This window comes from Akebia trifoliata, chromosome 4 (genome assembly GCF_017979445.1).
Source record: "Akebia trifoliata isolate Shusen 1 chromosome 4, ASM1797944v1, whole genome shotgun sequence".
NCBI classification, from domain to species: domain Eukaryota; kingdom Viridiplantae; phylum Streptophyta; class Magnoliopsida; order Ranunculales; family Lardizabalaceae; genus Akebia; species Akebia trifoliata.
Window position 1 is genome coordinate 39,653,948 of NC_141378.1, and position 24,997 is coordinate 39,678,944.

Here is a 24,997-nt window from a genome sequence, read left to right on the forward strand (position 1 = left end):
ATGGGCCTTTTTGTAAGTATGTTCTACGAATTTCATCTCGATTATTAGAATTATAATCTAAAATTTTGTTTCACAACCTAGGATTCAAAAGAAGATCTTTCAGGTTGATTTCAATACGATTATGCTTTGAACATCGCCACATGTCATCATTACTAAGATCATTTCTTACTCAAGTAATATATAGTTGTTTCAAATTAGACTTTCTTATAAAAAATTTATCCATATCTGATTTACAAATTTAATTTATGTAGTTAAATATCAAAATTTTCAACATATTTCTATATATTAAAGATACTTATTATTTTATCCTATAAAATTATGTAATCTAACGTTAAAAAATAGTTTTACATGTAAATGAAAGGTAACAAAAACTAATACAATCTCAATCATAATCAATAATTTTAATGAACAATAAAAATTAAAGTTAATAACATCATAATTTCATAAACATAATCAATAATCAACAAATATGGCTCTGCCCCTGTATATTCATAGAATGAACAACAACATTTCATAAAAAAATTAACAATGGGGCTCCGCCCCCCTATATATTTATAAAAAGAATAACAATATTGTATCGATAAGTTAACAATAGGGTTCCACCCCTCCTGTATATTCATAAAAGGAATAATAATATTGTATCAATAAGTTAACAATAGGGCTCCGCCCCCTTACATATTCATAAAAGGAATAATAATATTTCATCAATAAATAAATAATAGGGCTCCGCCCTCCTGTATATTCATAAAAGGAATACAAATTTTTTATTACTAAATTAACAATTGGGCTCCGTCCCTTATACATTTATAAAAAGAAATAATGGCGTAAGTTTAAAATGGGTGCCTTTGTAGTTTGAAGTTAATTTTGATATTTGAATAACATAATTGGAAGAGTTTTGACCGTTGAATGATCGAGGCTTAGGTTATGTAATAAATTGAAAGATTCCTACAAAACTATACTTGGTAAGTAAAAAATATAAAAAATAATTAAGAAAAATATTACGAAAAATTGTCAAAATATAAATACTAACTTTTATTGGTAGCACACCAATTTATTGAATTATTTATTCTACACTAAATAAGGAAATGTGCACACAATTTATTTAAAAGACTAATATTAACGCACCAGTGCCTTTATCACACCACATGCTTATGTAATGATAACAAGGAAACACAACACATTTGAAAGGAGTATTCATTAACAACTTAGTAAGATTTATCTCAATTCCAATTGTAGAACATGATATTATGGTCTAAACTTAGATTTTGTAAACACACACACACCTCAAGATAAAAGATTCCAACATCAAAGTCGGTTTATCTCTAAAGTTAGTTACTATTAAAAAAAAAATTATTCTCTTACATTAATCATCAAACATATTTGACGTAACACAAGAATCAAACTCTAATACTACTAACAATTGTAATGTTACTTATGAGGCTTTGAATTAAAGAGAAAACTACTAAAATCAGAAAATATCTATCCTACACTATCCAAATTTATATTAAAATACATCATTTTAAATTAAAAAAATAAAATAAAATAAAAAAATAAAAAAGAAAAGGATTAGTGTATTTCATTCAAACATGTTAACTTGATTTTAAAAATTCAAGTAGAAATCCTAGATTTTAAAAAATTCTTCCATGAATGAACTTATCCAAAAATCAAATCCTAAGTAGAAAACCAAATCAATCTCCAAAATGAGACTTCAAATCTTATAATGAAGATGTTCCATCAATCCTCACCCTTCCCAAAATCCAGTTCCTATGAAAATTTGTATAAACTCTTTAATTTTCATCCAAGGTTTGAATACCCCCTTTATATACAAAGAGACTTCTCACGAAATAGCGATATCCACAATAAGAGAGAGAGAGAGAGAGAGAGAGAGAGAGAGAGAGAGAGAGAGAAATTACATACCTAAAAGCAACGAAAGAAACATTGCCTGTTAAGAGCTCTTCGAGGTTCAAATTCGAGGGGTTCTTTTCGCCTTATCAGCTGGTAGTGGTGGAGACGGAGTTGTCTAGGGCTTGTAAGAGATGAGATCGTGAGAGAGGGAGTTGGAGTTGTGGAGAAGAGACTTAGACTATAGAGAAATTGAATATTAATTCAAAATCCTTCAACTATTTTAAAACTTCTATAGGGGCAAATTACTAATATAAAAAATTTCAAAATTCCTATAATAGCAAACTAATAGAACTATTTACTTTTTTATTTAAATTAAATTATGACTATCTCCTGTAGTTTTCAAAAAGTCTTATGGGGGCAATTGCCCCCAATATAAATCCACCCTTGGTTAGTTGTATAGTTGAAGAACTTGAAGATAAATGATTTTAGGGAGAAATTCACAAGTTTTTTATTAGAAATTGAAGAAAAAGATATTTAGGTCATTTTCAATTAATATATGAGAAAGCCTGGTCGAGAGGCTATGCCATAAACTAAAAATTGAAGGGGGCGGGGGCAAAAATTCTAGGGAGGTGAGGTTGTGGGGGGAAAATTGGAGGGAGGTGAGGGAGTGGGGACAAAAGGGCATGTAATTAATTGAAAATATAGGGGTGTCTCAAAGTTCTGTGGGGCAATCGCCCCCACCAGCTCCTTACTAGCTCCGCCCGAGTCATGACATGAAGAAGAGAATTAAAGGTTTGTTTGGGAAGAGAATTTGTCCACCAAGAAGGCAAGAACTCGTTTATACTTCATATGTTTTGGGAACATTATTAACAGATTCAAATCTCCAAGAAAGAAAATAAAATGAAGCGCACTTCATCTCTCCAATCTCTTCTCCTCACTTCTCTCTTAGGTGATCGTCTCATTCATCCCACACAGCATCTTCACCATTATCTCTTTCGTTACAATCCAGGTGCTTAGCTTTATTTGCTTCATTGCTTCGCTTTCTTACCTCTTTTTAAAGCTTTCTCTTAATTCTATCTATGTGGAGGTTTTAGATTGTTTTACTGGTTTGTGTCACTTGTATTTGATTCAAGATATGAAATTTTTTATACCCTTTTGATCTTTTTTCATTTTTTTTCTCGGATGTGTGATTGTATGTCTAAATTTTTGGGAAAAATATGAAAACCCATTCTCAATTGATTTTCAAATATATGTGATTAAGGTTCAAAAAATGTGAAATTGAGTTCTTATCTATACAAATTAACTATTTTACCTGAATGGTGTGGCTTAAATATCTTAACACACATAACCATTGTCTTGGATTAAAGAAAGAGGGGAACCCTTATGTGATTGATTGAAAAATAGGTGAAATTTAGATTTCAAAATGGACCATTTATCTGAGGGAGAAATTTCCCATTAATATTTGGAATACAACCTTAGCTTGAACACGCCTTGAGAATAAAGATAAATCTCTAGATAGAGTTGAATGAAGAAATTTGGATTAATGTTGCCAACACCAATATCTCGAAAGTGGGATAAGGTGTAAATTATGATGAACCATATATTGCATGAAATGAGTTATGTTTATCTTTATATGCTTACTAATGTACTTGAACTTCGAAACACTAAAGTTGGTTAGATGGGTACAAGAAGCTTCCCTTGAATAACCAGAGTTTCACAAGTCATACAAGGCCTACGAAATTGAGAAGAGCAAAACTCAAAAGTTTCAACTTGTGTACATGCTAAAAATTGATGAAGGTTTTGGGTTTTTGAATATTCTTTACTTATCTAAGAACAATGAACATGCAGCTATGGTTAGACAAATAACTTGCTTTATAGGGGAGGGGGACTGAAGCACTTGACTATAAAAGCCGGGAGAGGGGGTTGCCAGGTTGGACAACTTCTCTTTCTATTCCTCATGACTAGGCTCAGGACCCGAACTGTTTGTTCTCCCTCTCTTTGATCTTCTAAACCAACCCCTACACATTCGTATAAAAGCTGGTATCGATGAGAGAGTGGCAATCCTTTCTTCATAATCCATCTTCCGGATGGGATCAATGGTTCTATTGCCACATCAATAGCACACACGCAACATCAGCTGCTTTCTCACCCTCGGGTGGAGAGGAGATCGAATTGATGCCGGACTCCAAAGATGGTGGTGTGGACGGGCCACCCACAAGTCCAGCTTCTAGTGGGTCTTGTGATAATCAAGGAGAACCCATGGGAATGGGTAGGCCTGATTGAGTGTTAATTGAACAATGATCATCCCATGGTTGATTGACTGATCATATTTTTGGGAGTGTGAGCTTGCCTTGCCAACAGATTGGGCTCTATCCGATTTGAAGCATCGGAATGATTTTGGGTGGGGTTAATAACAATATTTATTTAAGTTTTATTATTAACTATAAACTCCCTTCCTTGAAGGAGGAACATGAAATTCTTTTTTCCTTTTGCAATGGTTTTTATGCTCATTACCAAACTTATTGAAAAGTGAGACATAACCAACAACAACAACAATAACAAAGCCACAAGAACTGATAATAGGTTAAATCGATCATCATCAAATGAATTATTACTAAAGTTCACAAGTTGGGCTGAACTTTTAGCATTAGGGTAGACGGAATGCCAGCATGTTATTCTTTGGACAAAATTTAAATCAAGGACGAAGAGTTGTTTAGTTGATCCCAAAATTTTAGGATAAGGCTTTGATGGTTGTGTATGATAAAATATGCAATTACTCATAAGCATACATGTATTTCCTTGAGATTTGTATTGATCAAAGGGAAGGACAAACTCCTGACCTAGTCAGCTCAACACAAATAGGAAAATGTGATACCTTGGGATGGGAAATGATACTGCATGGATAACCCAACTCCATAGGAATGGTGGGATTCACTCGTTTGATGGATTCGTCTTCCTTGATGGGAAAATATTCCACAAACATAATTTACAAAGCTAATCCTGAAACTGGATCATGATTAATTTCACTGATCATGGTAGGAGGCTAATAGAAGAAAACTGCCAAATTAAGGTTTAAGGAGAGCTATCTCTATAAATATAAAAGGTAAACCATTGTTACTGGACTTTTGATCATTCTATATTTTTTAAGCTATCTTCTAACTTAGCATGGAAGACTCTTTGGCAGGTACCGCACTGGTGCCTAGAAGCTTAGAAGATAACAACATCAAGAGATGGGTTTGTGTTCCATCGATGATCTTGAGGTCATGATAAATTATGCAAATTCACTTGACAATGATGATGATGAATCAGGTTGAGGTTTGGGAATGATTGGTAAGAACATTATGTAATGATAGAAGTACCCTTGTGAAAAAAAAGTATAGAACATCTATTTACGTCTTACATGTATACATTTTTGATAGGTAAAAGATTAGGAGTTAGCAAAGTGAAGTTGGGTTCAAAGGGTTTTGAATCTAGGACATGTGAACAACTCTCCACACATCTTACCAACTTAGCTAAGTTAGCACTTCATGTAAACATGTTTATCATTTTTCATAAGAACTAAAACCTCTGACAATAGGCTATAGTGAGGTATGAGAATATGTATAACTTGAGTTTTTGAAGGCATATGCTGAGTTCTGGAGTTCTTGGTATTGCTCTCTTAATTGAGAGGTAGTTTTCTTCTATGTGCCTTGTAGTACTCTATTACAACATGGGCAGTAGTTCCTCTCCAATAGGAATTTCTTGTGCTTTAACTCTTGCTAGAAAAGTGTTGGTCTTCTTCAATGGAGAGTATATATAGCATCAATTTGTGATGACACAATCTGAATTTAGAGTTTTTTTGCTTAAACTAGTTTTCATTTCTGTTTATCGTTAAGTTGGGCTTAATGGGACTCTGCCCTTTATTCCAAACTGGAAAAATTACACAAGAATATAGTTACAATAAAGATCATCACAGATAATATTTATCAACTCATTAGGGACACCCCCCTTGTCATCACTAACGAAGAAACCATCAAATGAAGAATCCAGTTGGGGTAAGAAATCAAACGCTCTGTTAGTCTCTCGCTAATAAAATTCAATTTAATATATCAAACTATAGAAGCATACTTCCATGATGGTTCAACAATACCTTGAATGCAATTGATAGAATAAGAAGAGTCCGAACTAATTATTACTCGAGGGAAATTCTTCAACTTTACAAATTTAAAGGCTTCAAATACAAATCTCATCTCAATTTGGATAATATCATGGTCGATACAGTTGCTCCAACCTCCAAAAAGGAATTTGCCGGTGAGGTCTCTCCTTATGAAAACCCCCCTCTAAAAGAAAGACATCAGATATTAGATGAGATCTGCTTGCACAACGTTTTATTCAAAAGAGACCTCATGAGTCATGTTTCCTATCCAACCAAATGATAATAATATGTCAAAGTAATCCATTACTCAATGCCTAAATCATAAAAAAACTATGAAGAATCGACCCTTGTACCACTTCGAGTCGGAGCATGCACCAATTTTGTCATAAACTAAATCAATTAAGCGACTTCCATAACAGAGTTGCCATTGAAGCGTCTCGTTCCGTGAGTGAATCCGCTTTGGACTCTTTTAATTTGGTTGGAGTCTCTACTTAGTTTTAGGTCTAGGAACCATGATTGACTTCGAATTGGATCTAGGTCAATCTACGATAGAGATTATTGGTAAGGCCCTGTTTGGATACAACTTAAAAAGTAACTTTTTAACTTTCAAAAGTCAAAAAGATAAAAAGTTCGTTTGGATTAGCTAAAAAATCAACTTTTAAAAAGTTAAATTTCTTAGTTTTTAAAAAGTAAAGAAAAACTATTTTCTACTTTCAAAAGTAGACAATAAAACTCTTGATCCTCTCTTCGACATAAATCTCTCGATCCTTTCTTCGAGCTCCATATCACAGTAAGTTCTCTCTCCCTCTTCCCATAATTATTTCTGCAAATTAATTAAAATAGTATTCTCTCTTTTTCTTCCCACCATTATTCTTGCAAATCAATCAAAATATCTTTTGTTGTTGTTGGTGGTGGTAATTTTGATGATGGGCTGTCGTGGTGAAAAGGTGGAGATTGAGGGATTTGGATTTGGAGATGGGTTTGACGAAGATTTGATGATGATGGTGGTGGGGTTGAAATTAGGGTTAGGGTTTGAAGGTGATGATGGATAAGGAGAATAGGCGGTGTAGGATTAAAATCGGAAGACACCACTTCTTTATTTTCTAATATGAAATTCAGATTTTCTGATGTACCACAACTTCAATGAAATCTGGGTTTCTGCAATTTCTTATTTTGGTGATATTTTTATAGAATTGCTATTGGCGTCACAATTTTTACTTATTACATCCCCAATTAAAAGGTAAAAAACGTTAATGGTTGAGAAAGTATAAAAGTTGGAGTGCCAATAGAAACTCTTTGTGTCATTTTTTTTGTTTAGGTCTATTTCTTAGATTTAGGAATTTATATGAGCTTAATCCTAATTGTGAACAACTGATGAAGTTGTTTGAATGTGTTATAATTATTTGTAACTAAAAGGTGGCATGTGCAAAATGCACATGTATCAAAAGGGCTTATTTAAATATTGATTAAAGGGTTTTTGTAGATTAGATAATAAAAAAGGATATTTTTGTAATTTTGAAAACTAAGCAACGTGATTCTAAGGCCGTGGGTTGCAATTTTCTGGGTAATGAAGAATTTGCAAATGTAGATAGATAGATTTTTGCAATTGTACAAGAGTTAAAATTTGAATGAGAAATTCTCTTTGCTTTCCTTCATCATGCTTCTCTTTTTGGTACAAGCGTTAATACAAAATTTAAACATCTATGGGTAGTACAATTTTAGCCACTTGGTGTTGATTGGTTCTGTGATTTTTTCTTCTTTTGTCTTTAGAACGTAGTAGTTACTTGGTTGTGCCTTCTCGACCGAGTAAGGCCCCTTCCAGTTGGGGGTGAATTTGGGGGCACTTAGGTTCCTCCTGATATGCAGTGCCACCCTCAAAACCAAATCGCCTTCCTTAAACTGTCTTTGTCACACCATCTTCTCATACGCCCATTGCGTTCAGCACTGGTACTTCCTTTGCCCTCTCACTTTTCGCAAGTGCCGCGTCTTGTAGAATTTGGAATGACCTCATCTTGATCTCTAGAGGTAGAACAACTTCCTCGCCATAAACTAGTTCGAATGGCATGGCGCCAATGGAGCTCCTAGGAGACGTTTTGTACGCCCACAGGGCTAGTGGCAATTGCTCATGCTAGAACTTGTGATGGTCGTAAACTATCCTGCTCAAAATATTTAGTAAGATCTTATTAATGGCCTTCTCCTGTCCATTTCCTTTCGGGTGGTAGGGTGTAGACTTGTAGTGCCGGACACCGTATCTCTCTGTTACCTCCCTCACGAACTTGTTCTCGAATGCAGTTCCGTTATTAGTAATTACCCTCTTCGGGACACCAAAACGACAGATTATATTTTCTCTGATGAAATTCGCGATTACACCGCCCGTGGTTGTCCTGATTGGGATTGCTTCTACCCACTTGGTGAAATACTCTATGGTGGTGATGATCCAGATGTGCCTGTTAGAGGATCTTGGATTAATTGGTCTTATGAGGTCCATTCCCCATGTGTGGAATGGCCAAGGCACCGCTATCTCATGCAATGAGATTGCCAAGGCATGGATGAGATTTCCGTGCAACTGACACTATTTGCACCTCTGTCCTGAGAGGGAGGCATCCTCTTGCATTGTCGGCCAGTAATACCCCAAATGGAGTAGTTGGAATAGCTTCTCCCGACCTTGGTGTTCTCCAGTGTCGCCTCCGTGCACTTCTGCCAATACTTTTTCTCCTTCATTTCTCCAATACACTTTAACAGGGAGCCCTTAAGCGATCTTCTAAATGGACAATCTCCTATCAACTTGAATCTGCCTGCTTTCTGAATGAGTAGTTTAGCCTTGATCTTATCCTCTGGTAGTACGCCATCCTTGAGATATTTTTCATAAGGACTCGTCCAATCCGATTCCCCTAACAATATTTCGGCTTGTGTAGGAGGATCTTGGCATTCTAGGCAAGACCCCTGTTGGGCCTTCGAGTCATTGCCATGCTTGGCCAATAATAACCTTGCCTCTGAATTCGCCGATGGAGTGGAATTTCGTTTGTGTGCCCACATGAGGATTCATGTATATCTTTTAATATCTCTTTTGTTTCACTTATTGTGACACATCTCGCGAGAACGCCATTGGTTCCTCGAAAGTATAACCGTCCCTGCATGCGAGAAAATTTGCTTGTTGTCAATGGATTGGTATTTGGGTCTTTTAGTTCTTTAAGCATTGTTTCACTCCAGTCATTTTCTTCTTGCGCCGCAGGTGCTATTACTCAATTTCGTGGCATTGTTCTCTCGACGTGGACAGTTGCGTCATCCCTTTCCAACTTCAATTTTGTCGCCAATGTAGCCAGAGCTTCCGCATATCTATTTGAGTTCCTTCTAACATGGGTTAGTAGTGACCCCTCAAAAATTTTCAACAGGTGTTGAGCTTCAGCCCGTTAGGTCACCAATCGTGGTCTTTTCACCCCAAACTCTCCGTTGACTTGCTTGATTAAGAGTTGGGAATCCCCTCTGATTTCTAGGTCTCTCATACCTAGTGGCGTCGCCAAATATTCACGAAATTGAACTTCCCGCTGATAAGGACTTATAGTAAGTAGCTAGATTCAGGAGGGGTGTTGAAAAGGACTAGGAAATAGTGGGTCCAAGCATGTGGTTTCTCATGCACTTTTGCCTGAAGTTTAGGCCTGGGGCAATTGAACTGTTCCGGTAGCAAAGAAAAGGGATGAGGTTAGGTGGTGGTAAGGGAGAGACGAAGACAAATAGAGATCTTTGGTTGGTTTTTGGGCAAGTGCTGATTCTAGAGCTATTTGATCTTTGTCCAATCAAAGGGACAACCCTAGTATAAATAGGGGATCCCTCCCTCTTTTTGCTTGTCTGATCAACGGATGCCAGCCCGGACATTAGGGGTAGGTAGGCTAGTTCGCTATCTAGGGCTGACCTTCTCTGTTATAGTGGTCAACCTTAGACAGTAGGCTTTCCTTTAAGGTTGACAAAAGGGATGTCAACAGGACTGACACCCCTGTGGCAGTGACAGGTTCCCTAGGGATTGATAAATAAAAGGGACGTCAGCTTTATTGACATTCTAATAAGGAGAGGTGCTAGTTTGGTTGACACCTCTCATAGAACTCCAAGCCCCGGATATTGTCTCCCATTGTCCTTGACGCTGGCCCGCTCCTTGTCTCATGGCTACCAAACCTACACCTTGAAGCTCCCCCCTCCTTGGTGCCGTATCCCTTATCTTGGGCAACAGAGGCCCACGTTGTGCCGCCCATTGCAATGTTGACGCCGACGCCTGCTTCCAGGTCTGATTCCTAGGGGTGTTTATGCCCATGTGAACGCCAATTGGCGTCCTTGGGATATTTTCTTGAGGACATCTATCAACAATATTAAATTTAAATATAAAAGTGGGGACATTTATGACCACTCAAATTTTGATGTTGAACCACCTGTACTCCACCTTCTCTCGTTATAATAGTAAAGATGTTGAGGTAATAATTTAAACCAAACTTTTGTAATGTTTGAATGATGTATTTTAATGTTTATTAGGGTGTGATAAAATAATTTAAGAAATTGGGGTGTAATAAGTAAAAGTTGGGCCGCCATTTGTTTTTTTTTCCTTCGACTTGTGAATTGGTTGTTCCGATTGCAGTGTCTCTCTATATGTGAATTTGTTTGAAATTGACTGACTGATTGTTCCTAACCACCTAATTCTAAGGATTTTTATGTCAAAAAGTCAGAAGGCATTTTTTGACTTCAGAAAAGTCAGTGTTTACCAAATATACTTTTTCTTTTCAAAAAGTACTTTTTTCAAGGTTACTTTCTTCACACCTACTTTCTACTTTGTATCCAAACTGTCCCTTGGGGAGTCAAGTTATGGATCTCGGAAGGTTTTAACCGTGGAATCTGCCCAACTTTTACAGTCGGTCTCTACTACGATCCAATGACTATACTAATGTTAACCTTGTAGGGGACTAAAGTCAAAAGTGCTAGTCTATGGGCATGGCATCATCATCATAATTTTGTATCCAAACGGGCCCTTAGGGAGTCAAGTTACGGATCCCAGAAGGTGTTAAGCGCGGAATCCGCCCAACTTTTACATTTGGTCTCCACTACGATCCAATGATTTTACTAAGGTTAACCTTGTACAGGACTAGCGTCAAAAGTCCTAGTATATGGGCATGGCTTCATCATCATCATAATTTTGTATGGGTTTGCTATGAATCAATACTTTTGGCCAGATATGCATCTTTACCACATCAACTCATATATTTTTTAACTAATACCAAATTATCATGTCAACTCAATAAATGAATATGCAATTGAGATTTCTAGCAGACCTTGGATCAATCGAATCGATTGTGTCATACATTCTTGAAACTTTGAATTTTCGCACTCTCTGATTGGTCACACCAATTTGACTAGAATAATAATTTTACGAACACTAAATCTTTTTAAAGTTTGCATTTTTGTAACCCGAAATCAACCTTTTGTACTAGCACGAAAACAGCCCCCGCATATGTCATAAAAAGTCCCAACAATCAGGCTTCATACCATAAAAACAGTCCTCAATTTGATGCCAAAATCAGTCCCAAAACCACTGCGTAACCAATTGAGTTCGAGGTTGAAAAACCAATCCCAAAGATCACTAATGGTTTTTAAAGAAAAAGAGGCCACCAAAAAAAACATATCAGCACAACAAAACAGTCCTAACAATCATAACACCAGTCCCAAATTTTGGACCTATGGGCATTAAATGGAGCCACAGTAGCACTCATGCTACATACCAGGGAGTGATTCCTCCACAGCTGGTAGTTATTTAACAGTTACTATCCAGTCTTGAAATTGAAGCATTGTTATTGTGTTTTTTTTCTTTCATTATGTGGAAATCATATGTATTATAAAATAAATATTAATTTATGAATTCATCTTTTATTATGTTGACCCCAAATCTTAGGGATAAGGCTTCAACGATGATGATGATCTTTTATTATGTAAGCCACACTATTAATTATACTTGTGTTATTTTTTAAGCATGGGAGTGTTGCAAATCTGAAGAACTACAATTGTAGGAACTTCTTTCTTCATATAGACAAATAAATTTGAACCTGGAAAATTTAATCTACCCTCTCCAGGTGGGATTATAATGCTGGCAAAGTTGGCCTTACATTCTACCCAAGCATGCTGTCGAAATATTAATTTCTCGGCACCACACACTACAAACCTAGAATCATGGTTGTAATTTGAATGAATGTTCTTGAAATTAGTTATAAAACTAACTTGTACCCTCACTTTTGGTCTGTTTTTATTCATGCAAGCAGGAACGGAACGGGTATCAATGCGGTTAACAAGAACATTTTCTAGCTTAACCGATCTGTTATTCAATAAAAGGTATGCTACATATTTTTCTAGTATAAGCAAGATGACATTCACTGAAATCAAGTACATTTGCATCATTTGTCTTTTCGTAATCGTTTCACACTTAATTTTTCTCTCTAAAAATATTGATACTAGGGCTGGGCAGAGCATGTAACTTGTTATTGCAGCTATTATGCCCAATCCCCACCGCACACAAATGCTTGCACGCACTCACACACCGGAGATGCTGAGTTGATGATGTGAGACATTATCCATAATCAGAGCAAATCATAATATGTACAACAAGAACACAAATATTTTTCCTTACAAACTTTTGTGTGTTTTTGTATGATTATATTTGTATATGCTTTATAAATATTTTCTATGTTGAGTTTATATTTTCCTCCACTCTCGGGTGTGTCATACCCCACTTAAGCCCCGTGACCCCCTTATATTTATAGTTCTCTCCCACTCCAACAGATCGGTCTTTTGGAGTAGTTGGTTGGTTAACATGGTATCAATGTGCTAGGTTCGTATAGGTCACAGATTCAATTGTTTCAATCCTTATGGGTGAAGGGGAGTGTTGAGTGTATATTTTCTTCCACTCGAGTGTGTCATACCCCACTTAAGCCCCATGACCCTCTTATTTCATAGTTTTCACCCTCTCCAACAGATCGGTCTTTTGGAGTAGTTGGTTGGTTAACAGCCTATAATTTGAAGATGACTTGCCACACAGTAAACGCAAACAACTACAGCCTGGAAAAGTCTCTCCTCTTCGATTTGTGCCAGATCATATACCGAGGCCACCCTACGTTAATTCACAACAGCCACTTGAACTTTCAAATTTACCCGAAATGCATGATGAGAAGGGGAAGGAGCACATGAAAGCCTCTGGAAAGCTTGCAGCACAGGTTTTGGAGTATGCAAGGACTTTAGTCAAGGTGACTTGTTTCACTTCTTTGCAACTATTGGTGGTATTGTTCAGGTTTAGAAATCAGATTAGAGAAAATTACCAAAATGGTAATTTATTGTTTTGGTAAATAAGTTATTTTAAAATGTCGGTAATTTTGAAATGAACAGTAATTTTTGTAATTTTCATACCAAAAATACCCTTATAGAATTTTTTTATTATAAAACAGTATGCATATCCCCTGTTTAAGTATACTTATAGAAATATCACTGTTGTGTCATATAAGTTCTTCCATTGTGATGTTTTTCTTTTGAAGCAAACATCACTGTACTAACTTCTCCGTGATATTTCTATCGTTTTACTTAAATGAGGGACATGTATGCTATTTTATAAAACAAAGCTGAAAGGGTACTTTTGGTACGGAAATTACAAAAATTACTGTTCATTTCAAAATTTGTCATTTTGATAAAATAACTTATTTACCAAAATGGTAAATTACCGTTTTGGTAATTAAATTGAATAGTGCACCATTTTGGTAAAAAAAATTTGTAATTTTTGGTGCACGTTTTAGTAAATTATCCTATCAGATAATTACAAGTGATCATACGGGGCACCTTACTTTCGCCTGAAAATTTTAATTGACACTTATAATTTCTTTTGTTGTTGGTTCCATTGGCAGCCAGGCATAAAAACTGATGAAATTGACGAAGAAGTTCACCAAATGATTATTAACAATGGAGCATATCCATCTCCTCTTGGTTATGGTGGCTTTCCAAAGAGTGTTTGTACATCTGTGAATGAATGCATTTGCCACGGGATACCAGATTCCTGTGCACTTGAGGTCACTCCCACATAAACAATAAAATTTCTTTTTCATTACAGCTAATTGAATCTATAAATCAAATTAAAATCTACTTTAACATATTTTGGTTTGCAGGATGGTGACATAATCAATATTGACGTTACTCTTTATTTGAATGTGAGTTTTTTTTTTTTTTAATATTTGTATTTATGTTGAATTATGAGTTTTTAGTGAACAGAAAAATCTTCCACTAGGCTTCAATTCAACTATGGATTCTTTTTTTCTCTTGTAACTTGTGTTTGAAGTTTATGTATGATTTTGGTTGTGTTCCTAAATGGTATTACTTTCTTTATATATTATATCTAACAATGTAACCTGGTTATTATATGCAGGGCTATCATGGCGATACAGCAGCTACATTCTATTGTGGAAATGTTGATGAGGAAGCCAAGAGCCTGGTTCAGGTATAATTATGGAAGTTTAAACCTAATAATATTCTATACATTGTAGTATATTTATGCTTCTTATCATACAAATTTTCTAAGTCTCATTCTTTTTTTAATTTTAATTTTCTTTTGTAATCTTTATTTAATGAAAATTAGTGGAGTTCTCTTTTTGATAAGTGGGAAATTAAGGGGAATATGAGGGTTTTTGATGTTTAGGGAGTTAATGAGAATGATGCCATAAACAATTAATAAAGGTGAAGAAGAAAGCAAGAATGATACTGGGAAAATAGAAATCAACAAAGAGAATCCTCTTCTCTCCAAAGAAAAAGCTCTTCAATAATATCTGGCAAAAAAAAAAAAAATGCAACAACCATAATAGACCTTTTATACCTCTCTGCTCCCTTCTTCAGGTCATTAGTTTCCAAAGTCTTTTATTCAGGGTCAATAATTCAATCTAAAATAGTTTCTTTTTTTTATCGGTCTCTTTATACAGAATTCTAACCATTGATCATCTGATTGCTTGCAAAAAAATCATTATGAACTAAAGTATCATGTGTAAGAGATGTAGGGAAAGCATTAATCTCCCCCTTCATTATACAACAACTCCAATTGCCTGGATCATTTCTTTCTGTTCATCCACTTGTACTGGATTCATCATAGTTTAGTATTGGTTTTGTTTGGCAGTTGGTCCAATTACATGTTTAATACTAGAGTTAGAATCTTTTGGAGCCTTTACATTTGCAATTTTTCAGGGTATATGGAAAGTGAAGAATGCGAGTCTTTGAAGGAAACTAAGAATATTAGTGTCACAGTCTTGGATATTAATGTAAACATGTTATAATCCAAGCCACAGGAGTTCGAGTGGGTATATTTTGAGGGTTTTGTATTTTGATGGGACTCCTTGATTTTTTGATTGGTCATTGCTAGATTGTTCAGGTAGACTTAGGCATTGGCTTCTTGATAGAGATTATAGTTTGTTTTGTTTTTGTTAGGGTTTTTTGCTTCTTTGGTATGTCTCCCCAACCGAATCTAAGCTACCCTTCTTGCTTCTTTTTTTGTTATTTCATCTTTTTCAATAAAACCCCTTTGCTTATAAAAAAAAAAAGGATGTGAGAGGGGATGGGCTTAGGGTTTGAGAGAAAGGTTTAAATCCTGATCCTTTTTGATCACCAATTAACTTTGATGTTTCAAATGAAGATTGGTCGAGTTTTGAAACAATGCATCCAGTCCAACAATTAGGGTTTTATTAAATAGTTGGCCACATATAGGAAATTAGTGGGCTTAGACTCATAGCTCAGTTCGTTTGACACATTGCAAAACAACTTTTAGGTTGTCGAGTGTATATTTTCCTCCATTCTCGGATGTGTCATACCCCAGTTAAGCTCCATGACCCTCTTATATTCATAGTTCTCCAAAAAAAAATTCTTATTATGTTTTCAAATCAGGAGAGAGAAGAGGCAAATTGCTACTCCAACATTCATATTAGGCAAGATCTGAAATTTCCAAGGTTACCTAAGTTCATAACTATTCCAACATTCTCAAATTGCCATTGACGTCACCAATGCTTCAAATGCTGTCGAATTGTTCGCTCCATTGAAAATGACAATACTTTTTGGACTTTAGACATCTTGGTTGAAAGTTGAAGACAAACATTTTTCTTGTGGAGTTTATATGCCCCAAACCCATGTGGTTGGGTTTGTTTTGGTGTATCTACATACAACCAAACTTGATGTTTGTGATGATTATGCTACAGCTTCATTGTATGCCGATTCTACGTCAATTCAACCCAAACACACAGGAACTTCTTTTAAGCCCCATTTTGCTTTTCATAGGCAATATCAAGCCCAGTCCACTAAACCACAAGCTCATGTCTTTGAAACCAAGCCAATGAGCTCAAACTTTGATGATCAACACTTCTTTGTGTTAAAAAAGAAGTCTCAAAAACCCTATTTATCCCAACGAGCCCCTAGATCCATAGTGATCAAGCTCCGTTTAGCCCAAATGGCCTCTAAATCCCTAGTGATCAAGGCTCCTAACTGGAGCCTCTGAACCCCAGTTATCAAGCTCATTTTACTCTAAAGAGTCTTTGAATCTACAATGATCAAGCTCTCTATCACTTTTGAGCCTCTTAATCCTTCACGATCAAGGTCATCTTGGCCCATTGAGGTCTGTTCACATTTTGGATTAAAATACAGGTTTCGGTCTAGCCTAAACTGACCATGGACAAATCATGGTCCATTTGAGTTGAGCTATTTGCTCCTCATCCTTCTCTTCTACACATTTGGATACAACATTTTCATGGGCAACACATACGGATACAACATTTTCATGGGCAGGACATTCATAGTGCTATACATTTGACGAGGCAAATTTCAACAGCAACTCATAATCTCACCAACACATGCACTTGGCATTGGCAAATTTAGTTCGGCGATCTTGTTCTTCGAGGCCATTGATTTCAGCATACTCACATTGATTGTTGATCCCCAATCACCATGAGTTTGAGGGAGGGAGTTAGAATATTAGATTAATGCATTGTAATAAGGTGTACAAAGATACACCAAATCATTTATATAGAGATTAAGATAAATCTCATAATAGATTAAGAACATATTATAAGGGCTTTGATTGATTAGATCTGTTGGGTTTGTTTTTCTATATAAACCCTATTAGGGTTGATTGTAATCCATCGGAAATCAAGAATAAATCCAATATTCAGTTTTCACAGAGGTCGTGTGTTCAAGTCCATTGTACCCATCAAAAAACAAAATATAGGAAATTGGTGCCATGGCCTCAACCATATGGTATCATACAAACGTTATCCAGGCCATTGGTTGGATTGACCATGATATCTTCTGCCTTAAGATGATAGCTTAGACGTGGATTTGTGTTGCATGCAGCCATGCACTCAGTTGTTACTTTTTTCTGTTATGTGCCAGGTTTCTATGATTTGCATAGCCTTGTTCTATTTGTCACTTTTTTTTGTCCTTAAATTCTTCATGGAGTCATCTTTTATAACATGTTCTTATCAAATAGCTCAATTTCAGTTTAGGGTGCATAACAATAATGACGATTAAAATATTGATTTTTTTTTATCTTTAAGTTGCTTTTCTGTGGTTCCTTATTTGAATTATACTCAAGTGAAATGATTTTATGTTTTCGTCCTCTAGGTAACTAATGAATGTCTATATAAGGCAATATCAATATGTGCACCAGGAGTGGAATTCAATACAATTGGCAGAACAATACAGTAAGTTATTGGTTATATAGTTTTTGTTCTTGGTTCAATAGTTTCTTTCATTTTTGTTTTTGGCCAAGAAACTTTACAGGGGGATAGTAGAAATGATTCTATGAGGTGGAGAATAGTGATGTTCTTCTTGCTATCCCTTTTCCTATTTTTGATTCAGTAAATTCAGCTTTGTTTTACCAAAAATTGCTAGACTCATTTTTTTCACTTCCTTTTGTTACGACTTAAGATCACATTAGCATATCAGTTGAACTAGAATATGTTTGTAGATCTGTCACAAAATTTACCAAATGAAAATTTTGGGAAAAAAAATAACCAGAAAGGGGGTTAACTGAAAAAATCGGCGATTTATTGGATAAATTAAAAAAAAATACCAAAGTTCTCAAAAAATAGTTGAATATTTTGAAAAACTTGTTGATTTTGTAAAGAAAAAAAAAAAGGGGCTGATTATTTGAGCCTATCCCTCTGTCTTAATTCCACCCCCCCCCCCCCTAGCTAGGGTGTAGATTGGGTAATTTATTAGTTACAAGTTTCCAGTGATGATTTCTACATCTTAATCAATAGAATATTGTTATTGCCAACTTTCTATAGTGATGTTAAATTCTTTCACTTATTCATGCCATGTTTGGAGAAAACATGATCTCTCTCTCTCTCTCTCTCTCTCTCTCTCTCTCTCATCTGAGAAAATAACTCATTTCTTGAAGGACCTGGGTTGTAAAGCAACACCAGCCAAAGTTGGTTTAATTTCATGTTCCAATAGATTTTCCTGTCTACTTTAAGAAGCATGAGTAGAATGATAAGCCAAAGTGCAAAAATGACTAAATCTCTCAAAAATTGGAACTCCAATGGACTCCTTTAAACTTGTTTTTTAGAGCCCAATGAGCAATTGACACGTTGATATTTGTCGATGATACCTTTTAAGCATACAAACTATCCGTGAAAATCCTTCTCAGTTTTTTAAATTTTTTTTCTGTTGCCTCATGAATGCTAGTTGTACTTGTAACCTTTTGGGTACTTGAATTCTTAGTTCCATGTTTATACTTGAGAGATCGTTCTCCTATCTCAAAGTTTAAAAAAAAAAAACATTTTGAAGTGATCATGCAGATAAATATCACTATGGTGTTGTCCAGAAGTTTTTTGGCCATGGGGTGGGACGAGCTTTGCACGCTCATCCACTTATTCTACATTATAGTAAGTGTCCGAAACTTAAAAAAACTGGAATTCATAATACTTTTCTTTAGCTGTAGAGAGTAAAGCTTCTATAGATTTTCATATTAAACATTAATAATCATTTAGTGTACGGAGGCCATGGAGCAAATTTGGCTACAATGGCTTATTTGTCAGATTATTGTTGTTATTATACGGGTAATTTAACCTAAACCTATAACTATAGAAAAAAAAAGGATCACAAGGTCAATGCCTCTCATTTTGGGTGCCGGCACATTGAGATGTGCCCCTCAGGCATGTGTAATTATTAACATATTCTCAAGGTGCCTTCCAAAGTTTCAAATTCCATTTGAAACTAATTCTTTTATTCCTTCAACAGGAAACAATGATGTTGGGCGCATGGTATTGGGTCAAACTTTCACAATCGGTAATACATTTCCACGGTTCATTTTTTAGCTTTTGTAAATTATTTCTTCATGTTTTTAGCCAATTGTATTGCTTTATATGATTCATTTTTCGTAAGTAAAACTCTTCATGAGGAAAGTTGGACATGCTGTCAGAAGCTGAAACACTGAAAAGTTTGCATGATAGAGCTTTGTAAAAGTGTTGTACTGTTTACCAAAATCTGGTAATTATTGTTTGATACAGCTTTTGGATTCTGCTGTATTAGGGTAAAATGACCAAAATACCCTTAAGGTTGATAATGCACCCAAAATGCAAAAAAATTTACTAGAATACCCTTATAAATATATAATTACATTAAATATATATAAATATAATAAATTTATATTAAAATTTTATAAAAATAATTATTTTAATTTAAAAAAAATTTATAATTCTATAGAAATTTCGACAACATCTCCTCTTAAAAATGGACATGAAATTTTTCTGATAAACAAAATATTGCATAACACGCAATGTTGATAATGCACTCAGAATGCATAAAAAATTATCAGAATACCCTTATGTACCTTTTGAATTTATATCTTCCATCCGACAATGGTAAAAAAATAAACCTCTTCACATAAAAAATGAAAACAGATCCTCTTTAAAGACTATGAACTAAAAACAGTGTATCGAATAGTTCTTTTTTGGTATCATCTTATAATTGAGTATTTGTTCCTAAAAAAGTTTGACATTATTCGTCTAAGAATGGTACGCGGTTAAATCCATCGATATTGTAATTTTTTAATAGAAAGTAGAATTGTTTGTCATAATTACATTATTTTCAAATCTATTGATAGCACAAGAAACTTGTGTGGGATAGAATTCACAAAAATAGGTAAAACTGGTCAATCATATTGGAACTCAACATACAGAATTCACTACAAATGTTCTAATATGCTTAAATTGACATAGAGTTTAAAAAGTGTTGGCCAGAAATACATCATCATCGAAGTGAAGAATGTAATTTGTTCCTCCTTTATTTTTATCTAGATCAATGTGTGTATATGTGGATTCACCAAAAACAACTCAAGATAAGTACCAATAGGATCTGTATATAAATTTTAACTGTTGGATTTTAGGATCTCATGTTTTTTCTTTTTAGTCAACTAATTCGACACTATATACATTGATTATCAACTATATTCTAAGGGTTAAAAAAATTGTGTGTGTATGTGGGGTGGGGGGATTACGTCAAACTTATCATCTATAGAAGAATTGTTTAGGGTCATATGGTGGAAGAATATTTTGGAGCACACACATGACCGACCCCCACGTTATCTAAATGTGGAATTTTCATTAAAGGAAGGATTGTTAAATCAGAATTATATTGAGTATCTTATTTTACAAATATATGAAATCAGTTAATTCTGAGAGTTTGGTAGCTAATTTACAAATAGAAAAATTCCAAGTTGATTTTACAAATATATGAAATCATGCCTGTGTGAGTAACATCCACACAAATTCAAACAAAAATTACTAAACAAAACAAGCAACAATTCAAACAACAAAACGAGCAACAATTAAGCGAACAACAAAACAAGCTTTAGAAAACTCACCTAAAGAATCCAGATGAAGATCAAAGGAACCTAGTCGACCAATTAATCGATCTTTTCAAGGATAAAAACTGAAACCTTTAGAGAGAGACATGGAATTACGTCCGACAAACAAAGGGAAAGAAGAAGAAATAGTGATGGAGAAGGATTAGGCCATTAGTAACGAGAGAGATCGAGTTAGGTTGCCGAAAACAAAAGTGAGAACGAGAGAGATCGAGTTAAAAGCGTGTGGGTTCTGTCGACAGAGACGAGAAGAAGAGAAGCTATGCAATTGAGAGAGTTGTGCGAGAGAGAGAGAGAGAGAGAGAGAGAGCTGTGTGGATTCTGTCAATGGCGTCGATCGGAGATGCCTGTTGTCGTCAATGACGATCTAGAGGTGTCTGTAGGGTTTAGGTTGAACGAAGAATTGATGGCGTAAGAGAGAGAGAAAGAGCCGTGTGGGTTCTGTCGATGGCGTCGATCGGAGATGCTTGCCATCGTGAGAGAGCGATCTAGAGGTGTCTGTGGGGTTTAGGTTGAACGAAGACGAGAGAGATCGATTGGGTTCTGTTTTACACAATTGGACTTACGTTGGAAATATGTTATTAGATGAAGGGTATTTACGTCATTTCACTTTGTCGCTTTTAAACGCAGTTGTGAGAAGCTCCTTTCATCTGCTTATCAAAATTGTGGTTAAAAAAAAAAAACTTCGGAACTCAGATTTTTGAAGCGTTATCAAACACGCATTACGGCACGTAATTGCGTTTTAACACGAAAAAACAGTAAAAAGCCATCTAAATGAATCTTGTTCCTTTATTCCACTCTGTCTGAAGCCAAGTCTTTTATTATTAAGAGTGAGTTTTGTCACAACAACAATAACAAAGCCTTATCCAAGAGATTTGGGGCCGGCTAAACAAATCATGTTCCTCCATTTCATTCTATTCAAAGCCAAGTCTTTTGTTATTAGGAGTGATGTTCACTAGAAGAACTGCCCGCGGATAAGGACTTATATTACGTGGCTAGAATAAGGGGTTTGACTGGGATCCAATGCTTAGGAAAGGCCCATCAATGAGACCATCCTGCTTTAAATAGAGGACCCCTCTCTCTCTTTCTCTTTGCTTGCTTGGGCAATGGATGCCAGCCTAGGTGTCAGTGTTAGGTAGGCAAGGTTGTTGTCCAAGGCTGATCACCTTTCTGATGTCAATGTCAGCAAGACTGACATGTTCCATCTATGATAGCAAGCCTCCCTAGGGATTGATGAAAATGGTGTCAACAGAACTGACACTTCCCTCAGGACAGCAACCCTTGGGTACCGTCATCCTCTGATCCTGACAACCTTGACATGCCTCTCACCTTATGACCACCAAACCCTAACCTCAGACACCTTCCCCTTTTGCCTGCGTCTGACTTGCTTTCAAGTGCCAACAGCTCACACATTACGCCGTATACTTCTTGGCGTGTAGGACGTCTCCCATGGCACCTGACGTCATGATGACATCGACATTGACAGTAAAGCTATCACATCCCTACACCAATGATTGTCAGTATGCAGCCTCGTTGACATCTGTATGCCCCAACTGACGTCCTCGAGATACATAATAGAAAATGCCTATCAACAAGTGACTTTTGCAACAACAACAATAACAATAACAAACCAAAGATTTGTGGCCTGCTAATGAATTTTGTTCCTCCATTTGGCTGTGTCCATTTAACCAAGCCTTCTGTTATTAAGACTGAGTTCATATTTTCTTTTATTATCTCCATCCAAGTTCTTTTGGATCTTTCTCTCGCTCATTGAGGACCTTCAAATTGAATATTTCTTCTAATTGGTTTTGTAACTGGCCTTCGTTGAATATGCCCTAACAATCTTAGCCAACTTTCTCTTCGTTTATCACCTATTGGAGCTATATTCCTACTTTTTCCCCATGCATTTGTTTCTAATTTTATCTTTCCTACTCTTTCCACTCACCTATCTCAATATCCTCATCTCTGCTACGCTCTATTTAGTAACAAACCGAAGGCAAAGGCAGAATGTAATTTTATTACTAGAAGAAAATAAGTGAAGCTTGTTATTTGCTTTTCGTAAGAGGGATATAAATTATTTGTGTAGGGTAGTATGTGGTACATTATTCTTGTATCCAAAATAGTAGTTTCAAGATATTTTGTGTGAAACATACTTATAGAGCTCTCTTTTTCTCTAAGAACTTGTGATCAATTTGCGCAGAGCCAATGCTAACAATGGGTAGCATTAATACGGTTACATGGGATGATACATGGACGGTTGTTACAGAAGATGGAAGCCTCGCTGCGCAGTTTGAGCACACCATACTAATTACCGAAGACGGGGCTGAGATATTGACCCAGTGTTAGAAGCTCGCGTCCAATGAAGAGGGATATTTAAGAATATTCTTCTCCCGGATACTGAAATTTCTTACGACAGTCTCATTAGTAATATATAATTTGTATATGTCTATACCCTTTTAGATTATTAATATTATTATATTTCCACACCAACTTGTTTGTATAACACACCAAAAGAAAGGGTTAAGGCACACCCAAACCAGCCGCACTTCTTAAGGACCTCACTCCTGACTGCTTTGGCAAAATTATTCTCCATGAAGATTTGGTTCGTGTCCTCATCAGTTTGCTTGTAGAACACACTGGGCATCCCATAAGAACCAAAAATATTCCCTTCTTAGGGATTAGCAGATCGAGATGATTAAATCTTACCGATTTGAATCAACCGAATTAATTCGAGTTCGACTTGGTCCATAGGAGGTTCGGCCAACATGGCCAATCCACCCCACCTCACCCACTCTAGGCCCATGATATAGAACTTTGTTTATGATACATTTTTTCAAATTTTATTAAAATTGTGGGTGTTTTAATACATTTTTCAAATAATTAATGGTTAAATTTTTGAGTCGTTTTCAGACGCCCCCTCTCTCATACACTTCCTAAAGTGATAGGGGTTAAAATCATAGATTTTTTTTCTTTAAGATAAACAATTGTACATCCCCATAAATATATGTAGTCGTATATCTTGTGGAAAAATCTATCGTTCTAGCCCATGCTACATCAGGGAGGGAGTGTATGTCAGAAAATCTTTATTATGAGCTTTTACTTTAGAAAAGGAAAAAACACACTTTCCTTACTAAATTATTTATATTTATATATATATATTTTTTAGTATGAGCTCTTCATTGAAATCTAGATGTATGTAGTGTTTCATTCCCAAATATGGTGATCCATGGGCAATGAAACTAATTTATGTGGGTAGGAATTGGTTTATGTTTAGTAATGGTATTTTATTTTTGCTAGTGAAAATAAAACTTATTTTTTCCAATTAAGATTAGAAATTTATTAAATAGGTTATATGGGGTCAGGTCAAGTTACCTATTTAATAAAATGTGTTGGGTTTGGTCTAAATTTTTTAAACAATTATTAAATGGATCAAGTTTGGGTTTGGTAAACTTTCATAATACCCTTATCTCAACCCAACACAACACAAACATGACTCACCCCACCCAGTGTTACCGCTACCCAAATCAACTTGTATGTTTTGAGTTGACCAAACTTGGTGGATAGTTACTCAACTCTAGTTTTCTAGTGCTAAAACTATGATTTGAACCTATGTTATAAGTGGTTCCTTGGGAGAGGAGATCGGTTCATAGAGGTATTTTGTAGCGATATTTAAATCATTTATATTAATCTCATAGAAAAAGACTTCGGTTAAGGTAACATGTCATCAGCTTTAAATAAAATGGTATCTTTAATAGTGACCAAATCTTGGGATTTCCAAAATAAGGGTTCTTTCTAATATTTGACCATACCATGGAGAATTTTCTAAAAATCACCAAAACAAGGGCGTTTCATTAGGTTCAATGTTTTTGATGAACCAACTACGAACCTCGTATTTATTTGATTCGTACCAATTCATAGTTCGCTGTTACATTAGCGAACCCAATAACATAGATTTGAACTATCTTTATTTTTGCTTTTCACTTGGCAAACAAGGGGTTAATGGTCAGCGTGAAGGTGGACTCATCAAGTTTTGAACCTAAGTTGTAAGATAGATGATATAGGGTTGGCTCCACATATACTCAGAACCCAAACCTATATAAAATCTTGGTTCCAGT

General features: G+C 35.5%; 1 protein-coding gene across 5 annotated transcripts; it reads left to right on the forward strand.

Annotated features, from left to right (window-relative positions):
* The first annotated feature begins 2,582 nt into the window (after window positions 1-2,582).
* Window positions 2,583-24,524, forward strand: LOC147404939 (methionine aminopeptidase 1D, chloroplastic/mitochondrial-like). 5 transcript variants are annotated; one of them, XM_086441058.1, is made up of 11 exons: window positions 2,587-2,854; window positions 5,030-5,175; window positions 12,271-12,340; window positions 13,044-13,248; window positions 13,897-14,058; window positions 14,155-14,196; window positions 14,412-14,483; window positions 17,636-17,715; window positions 18,806-18,903; window positions 19,259-19,306; window positions 23,083-23,860. In XM_086441058.1, exons 2-11 carry the CDS (start codon window positions 5,169-5,171, stop codon window positions 23,226-23,228), a joined length of 930 nt encoding a protein of 309 aa, XP_086297184.1. In that variant the 5' UTR covers window positions 2,587-2,854; window positions 5,030-5,168; the 3' UTR covers window positions 23,229-23,860. The 5 variants fall into 5 exon arrangements, with proteins under 5 accessions (XP_086297185.1, XP_086297186.1, XP_086297183.1 ...); XM_086441059.1 differs by lacking the exon at window positions 5,030-5,175 and having other exon boundaries at window positions 2,583-2,854; window positions 19,259-19,322; window positions 23,083-24,524; XM_086441057.1 differs by lacking the exon at window positions 5,030-5,175 and having other exon boundaries at window positions 2,586-2,854; window positions 23,083-23,853.
* The last annotated feature ends 473 nt before the right edge of the window (window positions 24,525-24,997 follow it).